The 19,191-nt window shown below is 36.6% G+C and overlaps 1 protein-coding gene across 2 annotated transcripts in view; it reads left to right on the forward strand.

The window, feature by feature from the left end:
- Nucleotides 1-3,712: 3,712 nt before the first annotated feature.
- The window catches only part of FNTA (farnesyltransferase, CAAX box, alpha), a 32,925-nt gene continuing 17,446 nt past the window's right edge, over nt 3,713-19,191 (forward strand). Inside the window, exons 1-6 of one of the 2 annotated variants that reach the window (XM_056813628.1) lie at nt 3,713-4,201; nt 7,572-7,657; nt 8,514-8,628; nt 10,054-10,158; nt 13,139-13,265; nt 18,163-18,311. In XM_056813628.1, the coding sequence (XP_056669606.1) occupies nt 3,960-4,201; nt 7,572-7,657; nt 8,514-8,628; nt 10,054-10,158; nt 13,139-13,265; nt 18,163-18,311 (824 nt within the window). In that variant the 5' untranslated portion in view covers nt 3,713-3,959. The remainder of the gene's footprint in view (nt 4,202-7,571; nt 7,658-8,513; nt 8,629-10,053; nt 10,159-13,138; nt 13,266-18,162; nt 18,312-19,191) is intronic. The other variant, XM_016432442.2, reaches the window with a different exon arrangement.

Raw genomic sequence — 19,191 nt, forward strand, 5'->3', positions numbered from 1 at the left:
TTCGTGAGACTCCGATGATGGAAGGATCCAGCCAGGGGGTTACAAACTTTCCTCTCTCTCTGTTTCCCTGCTGTCTGGGTGCCCCCTCGACTGGGTCAGGTTGTTTTCAGTTTTCTGTGGCCTTCAGAATAGCCAGCTCCCGAGGCCCTTTTGCCAGCACTGAGGGTTGCTGTTGTTTCAGAAGACCCTGCTCTCTGAGGGGGAGGGGCCTTGGCTTCCCGGAGCTCCGAGGGGTCCTCCCAGGGGGTTACAGGCTCCCCCATCCCTCTCTGTTTCCCTGCTGTCTGGGTGCCCCCTCGACTGCGTCAGGTTTTCAGGAAGTGGCCTTCAGAATAGCAGGCCATGGGGCTCTGAGGTTGCATCTGCTGCCTCGGACTCGGCGCTCTGGGTTGGGGGGGGATGGGTCCTAGGACCTTCCTTTTGCCTACCCCTTAGGTCCGAGTGGTCTCTGGTTCTGGCTTTTGGGGGGGAGGGGCGTACCTTTTGATCCAGTTCCAGGTCCAGGAGGAAGACTCCCGGGTCTATGCTGTTGATCGTTTTGAATTTCAGTGCCCTAGGAGCATTCGGTTTGAGATCGGTAAGGAAGGGTTTCAGGAGATCTGGACTTTAGCTTTCTCTAAGCCGCCATCTTGACTGGAAGTCTGCACCCCTTATCTTTTAATTCTTAATTCTATCCACTTTCACTAAATATATCTTCCTTAAACTCTCGACCATGCCCTCCTACTTTTTGATATGAGTTCATTTTTTAAAAATCCCTTCCATATTTTGTCTTGAGTTCCTTCCCAATACTCACACTATGCTCCTGACCCCAACTCTTAATATGTACACCCTTCTCAGTATCCTTCCCTTCCCTAAACCTTTTGTTTATCACCTTGCCTTCCTTTCTCAAATCACTCCTCTTTCTCTTATTCCCAATCCCTCCATTCTTCCATCTCCCTTCCCTCCTGCTTCTCTGTATATTAAGATTATTACCCCTTTTTAAGTGACCTCAGTAAGACAGTCTATGATAAACCCAAAGATCCCAACTTTGGGCCAAAAATCCACTATTCTACAAAAACTGCTGGGAAAATTGGAAAACAGTATGGGAGATATTGGGTCTAGATCAACATCTCTCACACACTATACCAAGATAAATTCAGAATGGGTGAATAACTTGAATATAAAGAAGAAAACTATAAGTAAATTAAGTGAACACAGAATAGTATACTTGTCACATCTTTGGGAAAGGAAAGATCTTAAGACCAAGCAAGAGTTAGAAAAGATTACAAAATGTAAAATGAATAATTATGATTACATTAAATTAAATGGTTTTTGTACAAACAAAACCAATGCAACCAAAATTAGAAGGGAAGTAACAAATTGGGAAATAATCTTTATAACAAAAACCTCTGACAAAGGTTTAATTACTCAAATTTATAAGGTGCTAAATCAATTGTACAAAAAATCAAGCCATTCCCCAATTGATAAAAGGGCAAGGGACATGAATAGGAGATGGAATATTATTGTGCTAAAAGGAATAATGAACTGGAGGAATTCCATGTGAACTGAAATGACCTCCAGTTATTGATGCAGAGTGAAAGGAACAGAACCAGGAGAACTTTATATATAGAGACTGATATGCTGTGGTACAATTGAATGTAATGGACTTCTCTACTAGCAGCAATCCAGGACATTTTGAAGGACTTATGAAAAATAACACTATCCACATTCAGAGGAAGAACTGTAGGAGTAGAAACACAGAAGAAAAAAAAACTGCTTGATCACTTGGCTTGATGGGGATATGATTGGGGATGTAGACTGTAAATGATCACTCTAGTGCAATTATCAATAATATGGAAATAGGTCTTGATCAATGAAACGTGTAAAACTCAGTGGAATTGTGTGTTGGATGGGGGGAGCAGGGTGAGGAGGGGAGGGAAGGAATATCAATCATGTAGCCATGGAAAAATATTCTAAATTAATTAATTAAATAAAAATTTCAATTAAAAAAAGATTATTACCCCTTTAATTGTGTATGCTATTTTCTCTTTATCTCAGGTCTGATAAGAATATAGTTCTAGTAGTACCAACCCTCTGCTCCCTCCTCCCTGGTAATTCCTCTAGTTATTCCTTCTCCATATGAGATAGCCATTCTACTCTACCTCCTCCTGGTCTACTCCATTATCATTTTTGACTCATTCCATTACATTCACCTTGACTTCAAGTCTTCCATCTATACTCTTTCAAAATATCCAAACAATGACCAAACAAGAGGTAGAGAACATAACAAGATATAAAATGAGTAATTTTGATTATATTAAATTAAAATTTTTAGCTCTCATTTCTCAAATATAAAATGAACTAAGTCAAATGTGTAAGAATCCAAGTCATTGCCTAACTGATAATAGTCAAAGGATATGAATAGGCAATTTTCAGATAAAGAAATCAAAGCTATCAATAATCATATGAAAAAATATTCTATATCCCTCCCAATTAGATAAATGCACATTAAAACAGCTCCGAGGTACCACCTCACATCTATCAGATTGGCCAATATAATAGTAAAGGTAAAAGATAAATGTTGGAGGGGATGTGGCAAAATTGGGACACTAAAGCATTGCTAGAAGAATTGTGAACTGATCCTACCATTCCGGAGGGCAATTTGGAATTATGCCCAAAGGGCTATAAATGAATATATATACTATGATCCAGTAATACCACTACTAGGTCTGTATCCCCAAGAGATTAAAAAAAAAAGGGAAAGGACATGTTTGCATGAAAATATTTATAGCTGCTCTTTTTGTGGTGGCAAAGAATTGGAAGCTAAAGGGATGTCCATCAATTGGGGAATGGCTGAATGATTGTGGTATTATGATAGTGATGGAATACTATTGTGCTGTAAGAAATGATGAAAAGGATGATTTCAGAAAGAACTGGAAAGACCTACGTGAACTGATGCAGAGAGAAACCAGTAGAATCAGGAGAACATTAAACACAGTAACTGCAATACTGTGGAATAATGGACTTCTTTACTAACAGCAATGCAACGATTGGAGTGATTCTGAGGGACTTATCAAAAAGAATGCTATCCACTTCCAGAGAAAGAAGTGTTGGAGTAGAAATGCAGATGAAAACATATGATTTGTCACTTGTTTATTTGGGTATAGGGGCTTTGGTTTTATAAGATTATTCACTTACAAAAATGAATAATATGGAAATACCATGTATAACCCAGATTGAATTGCTTGTCAGCTCCCGGAGGGGGTTGAGAGGAACAGAGGGAGACTATGAATCATATAACTTTAGAAAACTTATGTGGACATTTGTTATTAAATAAAAAATGTTATAACTAAAAAACTTAAAATGCAAAAGTATATTTAAAAATAATAATTTTATTAATACATTTGTTCCGGTACAAAAGTAGTTTCTCTTTCTTTGGATGTGTGGTGGATAAGAGAAGACCCTGAACAGGTATTTGAGGGTTAGTTTCGAATGAAACGAATGATTCGGAGGGATGGAGGCGAGAAGAGGAGTATATTCAAGGCGTGAAGGAACCTCTGAGAGGGCACAGACGTGTGAGAAGGAGCGTTTACAATGTTAAGTAGAAAAGAGATCTTTGGGTTAATTTAGGGTGCCAAATGGGAAGGCCAGGAATGAAAGTCACAGGCAGCGAGCCATCCAGCCCCGCCCCCGCTAGCGTGACAGGACAGGCGGAGGGGGGGAAGGACACTCCAGTACCAAGGTCGCGAAACTCAAACTTCATCCGCGCTTGCGCACTCGCACCTGCTCCCCTTTCGCGCCTTCCGCCCCCGCCCCCTCCTCGGCCAGCTTTTCCCCGAGGGTGGTAAGCATTGGGACCTACAAACTGGGCTTCGCTCGCTCGCGTCTCTATGGTTGGCGAGGCGACCGGAAGGGGAAGAAGGGAAGGCGGCGGACAGAGTAGGGAGCGGGGCTGCTGCCGCCGCCCGGACTGAGGCGACATGGCGGCCGCCCAGGTGGCGGCGGAGGCCGACATGGTTGGGGAGTGCTCGGCGGCCGGGGAGCCGGAGCCGTCGAAGCCACTGAAGTCGCCCAAATCGGAGCCTGAAACGGTGGCGGCGGTGGCGGCGGCGGTGGCGGCCGCTGCTGCAGCGGCTGCCGAGGCTGAGGAAGCGGAAGGCGATTCCTTCCCGGAGGACTACGGGTTGATGCGCCTCGACTCGCCCACCTACGTCCTGTACAGGTAGTGGCTCCGCGGCGGCGGGATAGGCCCACAGGAAGGCCGCCTGCCTCCCCAGAGCCTTGGGCTCGCTTCCCTTCGGGGTGGCGGGAGCCAGGCCGGGGCCCACAGCTCCCTTGGGGCCTCCCTCGGCTCGGACACTGCGCGCGCCTTCGCAGCTTCACTGCGCTCTTGGGCAGAGTCCCGATGCTGGATCCCCCACCCCAGCCCTGGAACTGCTGCTCCCTTGCCTCGCTGCTTCCCAGCCCCGCTGCTGGATGCGCCTTCTCCGTCCTCTGTGATCCCCGCCCCGAAGCAGCCCCCAACCACGCTGCCCACCCTCTTATCCTGCAGTCCCAACCACACTGTCCACTTCCCATCCCGCAGCTCTAACCAGGTCGCTGTCCCCTTTTCGCCGCGCCACCTACCCCAGTCACGGCTGCCGCCTTCCCATGCCGTAGCCCCCGGCCACGCCGCCAGCACCATGACACGCAGCTCCCATTCGCCGACCCCAACCACCTTGCTTAACCCTCCTTTCCCGCAGCCCCCGACCATGCAGCCTATTCTCCAGCCTCGCTGATGGGGTTGGCCGCAGCTGCTGCGCTGTCAGGCCCCTGCAGCCCCGCACCTGCAGCGTGCTCACACTCACTCAACAGTCAGTCTTTTGGAGAGTGAAAGGTTTCTGCTCTTGACTCTTAACTGGGACCCTTCTGGAATCTACCCATCCCAGGCGCTGGCACCGGTTTAGAATTGTGGAATTAGAGTTATAAGCGACCTCAGAGGCCATCTGGCCTTTTTGTCTGATTTTACAGATTAGAAAACTGACCCTCAGAGGGGAAGCAACTCCATCAAAGTCACACAGGTAGTAAGTGGCAGAAGTGGTATTTTAACCTAAATCCTTAGAATCTGCACATCTCCAAGTCCACCACTACTATTTAGGTTGTAATTAAAGTTGTTTTTAATTTTAGGATTTATTATCCTCCCCAGTCCAATAATGGGTTAGTGCCATTATTGTTGCTATATTTATTGGAATAGTGATTTTGTCACTGTAGGGAGCTCATGGTCAGGAGGAATATATCCTACTACTAATGCAGCAGTCAAGTACACAAGGATGTGGATGAGGTTGTGTTTGAATCTAGCTCTCCATTTTTGTAAAGCTACACGGCCTCTCCTGCCAGTGTTAGTATCATTCATGTTTTGGGTAGAAGGAAACAGACTCCAAGAGGTGAAATGATTGGTATAGTTTAACAGGGCTAACTTAAGGGCTAGAGCAATATTCCAGATCTTTCCTGACTTCCAAGTTTAGTGTCTTTTCCTCTATACCAAGCTACTTTCTAGTTGAAAACAATTGTGATCCTTCTAGTATATTTAGGGGTTTAAGTGACTCTTATTCATATCTTATGCTATTCTGGATAGTCCTCCTTTTTCTAGACCGGTTCCCTTTCCTGCCTGCCATCAATCTACTTTCCAGATTTTAGAATTAAGGCCTATTTGTATAAAGGTTACAGGGCTTGATATCCTGTGATTAAGAATTCACTACTTCCTGAGACCACACATTCCACATTTTAAAACCTTTAATTGTTAGCAAGTTAAGTTTTTCATTTTGTTCAGTTGGTATTTGTCAGTCTTTTGGATCTTAAATTGACTAGGCCCATTTCTGCCCCCTTGGGACCAGGCAATTTAAGTTTAGTACCCCTACTTTAAAAAAAAAGAGAGAAAAGTTTTTGTCTTGTTTTAGCTCCACAGTCATTTCTCCTATATTCTTTTCCAAGAGAATGTTCCCTGGTACAAAGAAAAACAATCTCTTTTATATATTATGAGCCTTCAGTGGTTTGTTCTTAGTGACTGAGTACTTATTAAATCTTCTCCATCTGTCAGAAATAAGGGGACCTGTGGCAACTAGGTAGCACAGTGGATAAACCTCCAGATCTGGAGTCAGGAGGACCTCAGTTCAAATTTGACCTCAGATGCTTCCTAACTGTGTGACCCTGGGCAAGGCAGTTCGGTTGGTTGCCTAGCCTTAGAATTGATACTTAGTATGCAGAAGGTAAAAGTTTAAAAAAAATAAAAATAAAGGGAACATGGATTGCCTAATTCAGTTTTACCTGGCAAAGAGAATTAAGGTAAATTGCTTCATCCGATTTGGGTAATTGTGTTTAAGTGATTTCAAAAGAAGATTGAAGGCAAGTAAGAAAGTAATCTCCATAGTGTCCCAAGAATCTGGAACAGGGAGGCCTATAAAATAGCAGAGGACATGAATTGTATTTACAACTCCCCTCCCTCACTTAGACCTTTAAAATATACCAGAAAGATCAATTGTTTTCAACTAGAAGGTAGCTTGGTATGGAGGAAAAGACACCAAACTTGGGTATCAAGAAGAGGAGATCTGGAATCTGTGTTGACATTTTTACACAAATGCTATTAATAATTAAATCACTGAAAAGTTATAGAACAGGCATAAATTAAGTGTTTCATAGATGCCATAAAACCTACCATCTTTGCCCCAAGATGACAATACTGATTTTTCCAGAATTTTTTTTTATGTGGGCCCTAGATCTTAAATCTCATTTAAATGATTCTAATGTCTGTCTCCCCGTTTAATGAGATAATTTTATAAAACTCTTTAGCACAGTACCTAACACATGGTAGGTACTCCAATAATAGTTATTGCCTTCCATTCCTGTCAGCAATATTTTTACACAATGGGCAGGATTTCAGAATTGACTGGGTACCAGAAAGTTATGTTGTTATCACCATTGTGGATCAAAATAAAAAAGTTTGTTGATACATTTTAGCTGTATGTAAAGATAAGTCTCTTCTCATGGGATAGATAGTTCCCCCAAAGATAGTAGTAACCTTCAGTGGTTGACACTTACTAGCTAGTATACAATAAGCTATGTGTGCTATTGTGACTTTAAATGTCAAATTCCTAGTAAATTGTTATTCCAAAGAAGAAATGCTGACTCTGAAGTAGAACAGAATCTGAAGACAAGAGTCTTTTGAATTAGGAAAATCTGCTGACTTCTGATCTCAGACTAGTGAATTTAGATTTATTTCTAAATTAGAAGCTTTGTGTATTTGTTGCAAAGACTTACTGTTGTATTCAAAGAGCTTTTTGTGTTAAAAATGTTTTTATTAATTTTGTGAAAGAGAAGATAATTATGACTTCTAACCTTATTTGATAATACCATAAATGCCTAAGATGAATAGTAGCAAAATGACTTAAATTTTTTGTTCTGTATGATTTGATAGTATTTTTGTTAAAGTATTCATAAGGATTAATGCTTTATGAAAATAATATTTGTCATTCTTTAATCTAATAAACACCATAGTCCTTTTTCTTTCTCTTATCTGTCTGTCTTCAAGCACTGAAAAGAAAAATATATATTTACAGGGACAGACCAGAATGGGCTGATATAGAGCCGGTGCCCCAGAATGATGGGCCAAATCCAGTGGTCCAGATAATTTATAGTGAAAAATGTAAGTTATTTTTTGTCTAGTAATTGGTGCACAAATGAGGAAAATTTAATGGACACATTGCAATTTGAGTTTTTATGGGCCAACATGACAAGTCAGATGTTTCTTATTAGCTACAAATAAGCAAATGCCTTTATTTGCTTTGGAATACATTTTATAGTTGTTATTTGTAATGTATCATGTGCAAGAAACAGATTGTTTTAATGTGTTTTAAAAGTTAGGTTGTCAAGCAACATAGTCATCTATCTTGTTTATGTTATCGTCTACTGTATAGACTATACAATTAAATATCTGAATGATTCTACATTTAATCTAAATTTTTTCTATTGTAACATTAATATTTCATTCCTCCATATTAATTGTATGTTTACATACTTTTAATAAAATGCAGTCTCATGTTATTTGAGTTATATGAAAATATGAATGGATTTAAACCTACTATATTGATACTTAGATTTTTTTTTTTTAATAACTGTTGCTCTGCTTTTTAAAGAGTAAAAAAAAATTGACCTTTCTGATCTACCTTGGACAATTAATGTTGAAATTATACTCTGAGGTGTCCCAAAGACAAATTTGAACCATATCAAATCTGAATCTTTTGAATCTCATGTAACCACAGTAGAACCTTGTTAACCACTAAAAAGAGTATTGTTTGTGTTTCTCAGATTTTTATTTGTCCATGGAACAAATTAATGTATAAGTATATAAGAGCTATTATATAAGCTTCTTTTGAGTAGTGATTATGTTTCATAAAGTACAGCACAGGGTGTCAAGAAATAATGTGGATATTATATAATACTGGCTTTAAATGAAAAGGAAATTATTTGTAATACTTTTGTATTAACTATTCTATTTCCAGTTAGAGATGTTTATGATTATTTTCGAGCTGTTCTGCAACGTGATGAAAGAAGTGAACGAGCTTTTAAATTAACTGGAGATGCTATTGAGCTAAATGCAGCTAATTACACTGTATGGTAAGTAATTGATTACATTATTTTTAATTATTTAAATGGCTTATGCTCATTATATATGCCAAAGTGGAATGTTGTCTAATTCTTTTTTTTTTTAAACTCTTATCTTCTCTCTGAGAAATCAATACTAAGTATCAGTTCAAAGGTAGAAGACTAGTAACAGCTAGGCAATTGGGGTTAAGTGACTTGCCTTGCCTCATACAGCTAGGAAGAGTCTGAGGTCACATTTGAACCCAGGATCTATATAGTCTATAAGCTTAGCTTTCTTTCTATTGCACTACTTAGCTACCTGTCTTAATTCCTTGATTATAATCTCCATACTTGGATAAGTCATTTAACTTCTTTAGGTCTTAATTTCCTTATTTGTAAGATGAAACAGTAAATAAAGCCCTGAATCTTTGGTACTCTGTATTCTCATCATATGAAAAAACTATAAAATCCTATTATAACAGATTTGACTGTCATGTAGACAAATTTTGTTTGGAGATCTTTTAATGCTTTCCCTTCGAGAAGCTTAACATTCTACTGGGGAGATATGTGTGCATAAATAAATATGTACAAAATAAGAGCAATTTAAATTGGTGGGGGACACTAGTAGCTAGAGAGTCAGGAAAAGTTTCATGTTGAAGGTGGCAGTTCACACAGAGTTTTGAAGGAAATAAAGAGATTCTAAGATATGGAAGTGAAATGGAAGTTCAAGTCTCTGAGGGGAGATGGAGTATTCTGTGCAAGGACCTACAAGGAAGTTATTTAGGTTCTACTTTCTAAAAGACAAGGAGAAGAATATGGTTTAAATATGGTTTTAAATCTTCTAAAAACAAGTTAACATTAATCTACTATCCAAGCATTTCTAATTTAGCAAGATGACCAAATTAGCATAGTTCCTCCATATTCTTGATCATATTTCTATATCCTAAGGCAATTTATAGGAATTTATAACATTTATAGGAATCTATATAACAAGCAGAAAATCAACATGTTGAGATGTAGTGTTTCCTTGATCATTCCCCTTTAGGATTCTCCCAATGTAATTTTAGAGATTTTCTCCATATGATCAATATCTTAATCTTTTTTGAATGGAGAAGTGGACATTGCCCTTAAATGTGCCTAATACTTCTAGAAATAGGAAAGGCAAACGAGGCTAGAAATACTCTTTATTGAAAATATAATTTCCTTCCTTACCAGAAAGGCCTTTTGTTCTTGATTTAACCCATCTGAGAGGATTAGTGCAGGAAAGGATTTTTAGGTTAGAGAAATATTTCTTAACATTTCTAGACAAACGAAAAAGATTTTTAATATACTTCTATACTAGGAAAACCATAAACAAAATTAATAATGTGATCTTAGTATCTTAAAATTTTTGCTTTATATTATTAATATAAAATGTTTTCATTATTGAAGCTTTCAATGTTTGTTATTTTGGTATAGGCATTTTCGGAGAGTTCTCTTAAAGTCATTACAAAAGGATCTAAGTGAGGAAATGAACTATATTACTGCAATAATTGAGGAACAGCCCAAAAACTACCAAGTCTGGTAAGATAAGCAAACTTGATCTTCATTTTAGAGAGAAGGAATCTAAGGCTCAAGGTTTAAAGGGATGTGACTGTAGTCACATAATCTGTTAAACATTAGAGGCATGATTTGGATATAGGTTTATTGTGATTCATAGTCCAACATTATACCCAGTGTAATTCTCCATTGCTCTTTAGGTTGTCTTCACCTATTTGTTGTTCTGATTTCTTTTATAAATACCATGAGGAGATTTTGCTTAATTCTCATTTAATTTTTTCTCCATGTTTTTTTCCTGAAGATTTGTTTTCCCTAGCATAGTATAGTAATTACATATTATGTTGTTATGTGTTTTTGTTTTTCTGTCATTATTGTACTCATTCACATAGTAAATTCATATATATTATAATTGTGGAATCACACTGAACTAATTTTTCAACATTTAGCATATAAACATTCCCTTCTTAGAATCATTAATTGGTTCTATGAAAAAAAAAGTTAATTTGCTTGTTACATTAAGGGAGTAGTTCCGTAGAAATAACTGTAACTATTTGACAGCCAAGGGGTTTGGTGGAAGTATAGATATTATTACAAAAACAACTCTAGTTAAGGCAATCTTACATGAAGGGTGCCTGTGTAATAAAACATACCGAACAGTGTACATCATTTAATCTCTTTGTGATATTATTAATAGGCACTTTAGAATCTATGATCTAAAGTCCATAATTATGGAAGTATTGATAAAGGATTGTAGGTTGATAATGTTACTGTTATATAGAATCCCAGGTAATTGTACTTTATTGTATCTAGGATTTTTATTTACTTGTATTTTAAACATTTTTAATAACGAAACCTTTTGATATTTTTGATGTAAATATGACTGGATATTTCTTTTATCTCAAATGAGTAACTACTTACATTATAGAGTATATTAGAAAGCCGAAGTTTCTCCTGCCACTGCAACTAGCTATTACTTTTTCTCATTTGTTAAAGAAGGGAAAGAAAAACAGGGCTGCCTCTGCTTCAGTGCCAAACTCTACAAATAAAGTTTTACAAATTTACTAGAACAGGGTACTCATGAATAAATGAACCAATTACATAATTCTTCTGACTTCAGCCAATCTAAGCATTTATTTATTTCCTATTATGTGGCCCTTACAACTGTGAGTGTCTACAGAGCAGCTTTTCAATTTTTTAATGCTGAGTAGATAATAACAAAAATCTTAAAATCTTTTTAAGGGTATTATTACTAGTGATGTTGTGGATGATGTGGAAAGATGGATCTGGATTTAAAGGATTAAATATTCTGTCCTCTGAAGTCTTGTTCAGTTTTTAGATCTGTGATCCTCTGACCACTTAACTGGCAATCAAGTTTTTTACAAGATTCTCTTAATGTTTCCTGGACTAGGTGGCAGCAAATGGAAATTACAATCTTTTAAAATCTATAGGAAGTTTATATTTATTAACCTACTTTTCAATGTATGAAGCCTTACACAACTATAGGGAAGATGTAGACTAAACTAAACATTGTTTAAGAATAGAAAGAACTTAAAATAATTATGTCTGACCAACCTAAAACCAACCTTGTTATCACATGTTCATTTCTTTGTGCTAGTTAATTGACCCTGAAAGTTAGAATTGGTTTTAATTAAGTTTTCTTCCAGAAATAGCTTTCTGATACCACTAGTAGGTTAAAATTCTGGAAAGGCAAGCAGTATATTTGCCAAGTTCTTAAATGAATGATTCCTACATATTAAAAGGCTTATCTTATAAGTGGAGATAGTAATGCCTACAGGAAGTGCTGGAATTCATTTTTTTAAACTTAAAGGAATCCATTAGTAGAGTTGCAACTTCTACCAATACAGACCAATCAATGCAGACTACAACCCCTGTGCCTTAATAAGCCATTTTTTAAAGTTATTGTAGCAGGGAAAAAACAATACCATTTCTCTGTTTTATGGGGCTGTACAAGTTATTTTCATGTGTTATTTTCACATAATATTTCATCAAAATCCATGCCAGTTTCTTATGACAGCCTTTCCAATTCAGCCTAGTTTAATGGCTTTGCTGAACCCAAAAGAAAGCCCAGGAATATATCACAGTATTCATAGCAGTAAAGAACTAGATTTACCAGTTAGGGATTGGCTGAACAAATTGATAGGTAAATGTAATGGAACATTATTGAATAGCAAAAACCAGCAGATATGAAGAATTCAGAGGACCATCAAAAGAATTATAAGAACTATTAAGTAAATAATGATGAGCAAACCAGGAAAATAACACACAAAAACTTATGTAAATTTTGAGGGGAAGAATAGTAAAGTGCAGTTCGATTCTGAGAAACTATAATGATTGATCTTGCTCTGAGACAACAGGTAATAAAACATGTCTCTTATTTCAACAAAGTGAGAGTTTACAGTGTTCGATATGGTCATTGTTAGTTGGTTTTACTTAACTGTTTTTCTTATTTCAAAGGAGTATTTATTGGGAAGGGGACTATATCTGGAAGTAACTTACAGCAGCAGCAGTAGGCATCTATCCTAAACTTAGTAAGAAAGAAAAAAACACTTTACTAAATTCTACTACTCTATTCCCCTTGTTTTTCTAGTTCCCCTGAAACTCTTCTGAAAACATATGTAATGATTCCTCTGACTGATATAGTGCCATAATCATTCTCCGCTAATGTATGTTCATCCATTCTTTGGAAGTCCAGCTCAAAACTCCCCTCAGGCTTCTTAATCTTGTCCTCATTTGTGTTACCTGACCCTCACATATGATATTTTGTACTATGCTTTCTGTAATTTACATCTCTTCCTCTAGTTGAATTTAGAATGTTTTCTTCTCCTTGGGTAGAGTGTCAGCATCTTAAATTCAAGGGCTTTGATTTCTACCATGGATAGTGTTGTGAATGCAACTGGGACTTGTGCATAGTAGTTATTTAACACTTGATTGTTGAATCAGTTAATATTAAGTAATATTTGTACTACTTTATTTGGGGCTTTAGGCACCACAGGCGAGTGTTAGTGGAGTGGCTGAAGGATCCTTCTCAGGAGCTTGATTTTATTGCTGATATTCTTAACCAGGATGCAAAGAACTACCATGCCTGGCAGCATCGACAGTGGGTCATTCAGGTACTGTCTTCTCTGTTGTTATAATAACAATTTAAGCTCATATTTAGAGTTTTGAGGTGTCTTCTTAAATTATTTAGCTTAATAGAATTTAGAATTTGTCTTAAAACAAATTTTAAACTTTAAGTTTTGTGCTTCTGAAATAAAATACACAAAATAATCTCCAAGTCATTTGGGTTTTTTTAAGTACATATTTAAGTCTTTAAAGAAGAAAAGCTTTACTATTGGTCAACTTTTACATTTTCTGAGGAAAATTGTGCTAATAAAATAATATAATTGTAAAATTGTTACAATTCCATAGGTTGAACTTGAATATATTGTTAGTAAGTCTTTCTTAGCAAATAATACATCCAAAAGTTAATAAAGTAAAATTTGCTTTCAAACTTTATTTCACATATAGCCAATTCACAGAATAGGATAAGTTAAATATTTAGGCTTTTTGACATATTCTTTAACATGAAAACATAATCTTAGAGTATCCTTTTTTCTCCCAGTGGCCTTTTTTCCTGTTCCTAAATTTAAAATTTCATATTAAATTTAAAAAGAGTAGCAGTAACATGCTCTCTGAAAAAAAATTGTATAACATACAATGTAATTATTATTTCTTCTAAATTTTTCCCAATAAGTGTTATTTTCCTTACTTGGTTTAAGGAGAAAAAGATCTTCCTCTTGAAATTCAAGTTTTCCAAATTAGATGAGTTGCCCATTATTACTTTAATAATCTTTTTTTCAAAGGTATTTAAGAGAGCTCAATAAATCACCCAGTTTAGCTCAGTGCCCAACTTAAAACCCTTTTAAAGGTTCGAAGGGCAATAATTCCAAAATTCCATCGAGTACATGTAATTCCATTCATTGTTTTTGAATCTGTTTCTGAACTAATTTGTACCAAGTTAATGATCACTTCAAAAAAAAAAAAAGAATAATTTCATATAACTTGGTAAACAGTTAAAATAAAAATGATGATCTTTCTAAAAACTAATCGTTTGACTAGTCTTTGATGGCTGGTAGACTTTGCTGAAGTTTTTCTTAAGGAGTTGTAGTGTATAATCATAAGTTCAAGTGAATTTATAAAACTTAGCTTTTCACTAAAATTAGTACTTCTTAATTGCACCCAACAGAATAGTTTTTAAATGAACTAGTTACCATAAAACTGAAATTACTAGTTGGCCAATTTGAATCAGAAATATAAATTCAGCCTTTTCTCCATCTTTATTTTCTTCAGCCTTTCTATAGCATTGAACACTGTTAACTTCCTACTCCTTAAAATTCTGCTTTTGATTTTAAAGAACTATACTTTTCCTGGTTTTCTTGCAACTTTTCTACCTGCTTCCTTTTCATCCCTCTTCTCTATTTCCATAATAGCTCAGTGCCTCAAATATAGTAAGTACTTAATAAAAGTATGCAATAAATATAAATATCACTTTTTTTTCTTTTTAAAAAAACCCTTACCTTTTGTTTTAGAATCAATACTGAGAAGAGGAGTAAGAGCTAGGCAGTAGGGGTTAAACAACTTGCCCAGGCAACACAGCTAGGAAACGTCTGAGGTCGGGTTTGAATCCAGGACCATTAATCTTCTCAGGTCTGGCTCTTAATACTCTGAGCCACCTAGCTGCCCCTGTAAACATCATTTTCAAAACTATCCTGCTTGGCTCTGCTTTCCTTTGAACTTCTTTTGTTTCCTCCTGCATTTGGGGGGGGAAATTGTTTCAATTTGGTGGTTGTGTTTTTTTTCCATTATTATTGCTACCTTCCCTCTCAGCTTGCCTCCTTCTCTCCATTTAAAAACCAATAGAAGGGGGCAGCTGGGTAGCTCAGTGGATTGAGAGCCAGGCCTAGAGATGGAAGGTCCTAGGTTCAAGTCTGGCCTCAGACATTTCCCAGCTGTGTGACCCTGGGCAAGTCACTTGACCCCCATTGCCTAGCCCTTACTGCTCTTCTGCCTTGGAGCCAATACATAGTATTGACTCCAAGATGGAAGGTAAGGGTTTTAAAAAAATTTTAAAAATTAAAACCAAGAGAGGAAAAAAAGAAAAGAAAAAGTAGGCATAGTTAAGCAAAACAAATCCATATCATGGCCATAGCAAAAAACATAGCTCTTTTTTAGTACCTTAAGTCCATTGTTTCTGTCAGCAGACGGGTTTCACGAATTATCATAGGTCCTCCTGAAAGACATACATTGATCAAAATTTCGAAATACTTGTTCTCCACAGTGTTGTTCTTGTATAAATTGTACCAGTGGTTCTGTTCACTTCATTCTGCGCATATTTTTGCTTATGATTTTCTGAAATTATTTCTTTGGTCATTTCTTATAGTACAATAATATTTTATTACTTATATATCACAATTGGTTCAACTCTTCCTAAATTAATGGAGATTCACTTAGGTTCTAACTTTTTTCCTTTTTTCCCACCTTTTAATCTTCCCTTCAGGATCAAGTCAAGTTCTTCTAATATCCACTTCCCAACCCTAAACCCATCCCAGGCTTTTATTCCTATTGTATTTGATATATCTCTACATCAAATTGTGGGTGAGTGTCCAACCCATACTTTGTTCATTTCAGATGAGAGAGTGAGGCTCATTTGATTTCTACCCACCTTCCTCTATATTTGAATAGTATTCTCACACCTCATTTAATCTACCCCTTTCTTCCTCATTTTTACACTAATGTATTTCTTTTATCTTTCCTACCACTGCTCCTCTTAGAACATATAGAATAGAACCAGTTCACCACCATGTCACCTATTTTCCTTAATGCCTCCAAATATTTTTAATGTTATGATTCTAATGTGGTATTTCATTCTTTTTCACTGCTTAGAATGTTAGCTTTACATAACCTTACACAGTTCATTCCAAATGCTCAGATTAGTTCACTTTTCTGAGTTTCTCTGAACTTCTCTGTTTATATTGTGTTCTTACTCAGTTCTCCTCTTTTAATCATAAATGCCTGAAAGTCCTCTTACATTAAGAATCCTTTTTTCCCCTGTAGGATTATACTTAGCTTGGTAGGGTAAATTATTCTTGCTTGTAAGCTTTTTTTTTTTTAAATCTTTTGCCTTTTGTAATGCTGTATTCCAAAATTTCCCCTGGTTTTTATTAGAAGCTTCCAAGTCTTATGTTATTCTAACTGAATTTGGTATTTGAAATGTTTCTTTCTGGATGCTTGCTGTATTTTTTTTCTTTAAGGTGGGAACTCTGTATTTTAATTTTAATATTTCTGGAACTTTATTCATTTTGGGGGTGTTCCAGGAGGAAATGAATGTATTATTTCTATCTTGATTTTACTTTCTGGTTCTAATGGTAGAGTAAGCAATTTTCATTTCTCAATATACATTGCCCAGGTTTTTTAAAAATTATGTTTTTTCAGGGAATTCAGTGATTTTTTTTTAACTTTTCTTGACCTTTTTTCGGGTCACCTTTTTAAATATCAGACTTTATTTTCTTTTAATTTTTGATTTCATTCTAATATTTCTAACTGTCTCAAGAAGTCATTTGATTTTTGTTTGGTCTATTATAATTTTCAGGGACTACATTACTTAGGTAAGGCTTACTGCTGTTACTTTCAAGATATTTTCCTATATAATTTCTGTATTTTTCCAAATATAATCTGTGTATCAGTTCTAGTTGTTTATGCCTTTGGAATCTTGCAAATTTACTTTTCTCTTCTGTTGCTGCCCACCTAGTCCACACCTTCTTTACCTCATGAAAAATTCTGTGACTTATTACAATAGCCATCTCTCTGGTTATTCTTACTTAGCCACTCAGCATTTTAATCCATTCATTCTCAAAAGCCATGTACATTAAACTAATCTCCCTGAAACTATCTTTTTTATGCCATTTGTCTTGCCCAAGACCCTGCAGAAAGAACCACTGTATCATGTTCAAACTCCTTTCCTTGCTTTTGAGGCCCTCCATAATCCAGTCTACTTTGCCTAACAAACTTTTTATTCTAATACTGTCTTGTCCAAATCCACCAATTTAGTTAAAACACAAATGGCCAGATCCATCTTCTCGAATTCCTTTTAATGTTTTGGTTTCCCTACTTTCCTATTCCGTTAAGCCATTCTTCAATACTTAGTTCACATCTCATTTCTTTTATGTAAAACTTTCTCCAGTGAAAACCTTCATTTCTTTTCTGAACATATATATTGCATTAGAAATGAGACAACAATTGGTTCATTTATTCATGAGTACCCTGTCCTAGTAAATTTGTAAAACTTTATTTGTAGAGTTTGGCACTGAAGCAGAGGCAGCCCTGTTTTTCTTTCAGCCAGCTACATTATTAACAGGCTACTCTTCTCTGTTAACTTTTGATTTCCTCCTAACAAGATTTCAATTTCTAAAAGAGCTTTTTCAATAAATAAAAACATTTAGTTACCAGCTTCCCAGTAGAGATGTGCCCTAGAGAGAGTGAAAAAGGGTGAATGGAGCTCTGCAGTTTCTCTCTGCACTAAAGCTAAGACTAGTAACGAGTTAAGTAGAACATTGAATTGGGAAAGTAAAACTTTTCCTATTGAATTTTAGCTGCATTGTAGGTTTCTTTTTATATGAAATATTGGTATATTTGAATTTAAGCCATTTTGAAGTTTTCTAAGAATCATTGATTTCCAAAATAGAAGGTTTTATATCAGACCATATCTAGTTCCTTTCAGCTTTAAAATTTTGCTCCCCTTCACCACTTACTAGGACAATAAAAAATTAACTAAAGTTCACATTTGTACGATACAATTTATATTGAAGTTGCTAGATCTTATTAATAATGAAGTTTTCTCTTTGTAAAAAGCTTGTTCATTGTTATCTCTTAGTAATGTTTGTGATTCTGAGTACTATAAAACAAAACACAAATATGTATGTCAAGTATAGTAATCACAGAATTCCAGATTTTTTTTTTTCCCCTCTTTAGGAGTTCAAGCTTTGGGATAATGAGCTGCAATATGTAGACCAACTTCTCAAAGAGGATGTGAGAAATAACTCTGTCTGGAACCAAAGACACTTTGTAATTTCTAACACTTCAGGCTACAATGATCCTGCTATCCTGGAGAGAGAAGTCCAGTTAGTATACTTCTAGAGTGACCGATTACATTTAGAGTTCCTTAAAATTCTTAAGTCATCATTACCACAAGAGAAGTCAAATTCTTCTAGTATCCTTTGGCTACTTTAAAGGCTTATTTAAAAGGTCTGCTAAATGGATCCTATTCCAGGGGCTCCAATGGAGGGAACATGGTGTGGTGATGATAGAACATTGGATTTTGAATGGAAAATCTGGGTTCAAATTCTGCCTTGGATATTTGGATACCATAGACTTAAACCTTAACTTCTGTGAGTTTCAGTTTCCTCATTTAGAGGATGGGGTTAAAACAGGGTTACTGTGATGATCAAAGGACATATAATGTATGTCAAATACTCTATAAGTGGGAGCTCTTATCAGTAGAGTATAATAAACACCTGGAAAACAGAGATTGCCAGAAGATAAAACAAAGGGTTTGAAAGAACTTTAGGCTATTCAAGGCCAGTCCTTCATTTTTAGATGAGGGAATCAGGGTGAAATAATGTGCCCACAGTCCAACAGGTAGCAAGTATCTAAGGTGCAATTTGGACTTCTGATTCCAGTGACATTGAATGTTGTTGTTGTCCCCCCCCCCCCCCCCCCCCGTGCCATGTTATTTCTTCTCTCTTTATCCTCAGCAAATAGTGAAGAGTGTGAGTGAAATAACTTGTTGATGGATTACTTATTGATTGGTGTAGACGTAACCTTAGGTTCTCAAATACTGTGTATTGGTTCCAAGGCAGAAGAGTGGTAAGGGCTAGGCAATGGGGGTCAAGTGACTTGCCCAGGGTCACACAGCTAGGAAGAGTCTGAGATCAAATTTGAACCTGGGACCTCCCATCTCTAGGCCTGGTTCTCAATCCACTGAGCCACCCAGCTGCCCCC

This window comes from Monodelphis domestica, chromosome 1 (assembly GCF_027887165.1).
Source record: "Monodelphis domestica isolate mMonDom1 chromosome 1, mMonDom1.pri, whole genome shotgun sequence".
In the NCBI taxonomy this organism is placed as follows: domain Eukaryota; kingdom Metazoa; phylum Chordata; class Mammalia; order Didelphimorphia; family Didelphidae; genus Monodelphis; species Monodelphis domestica.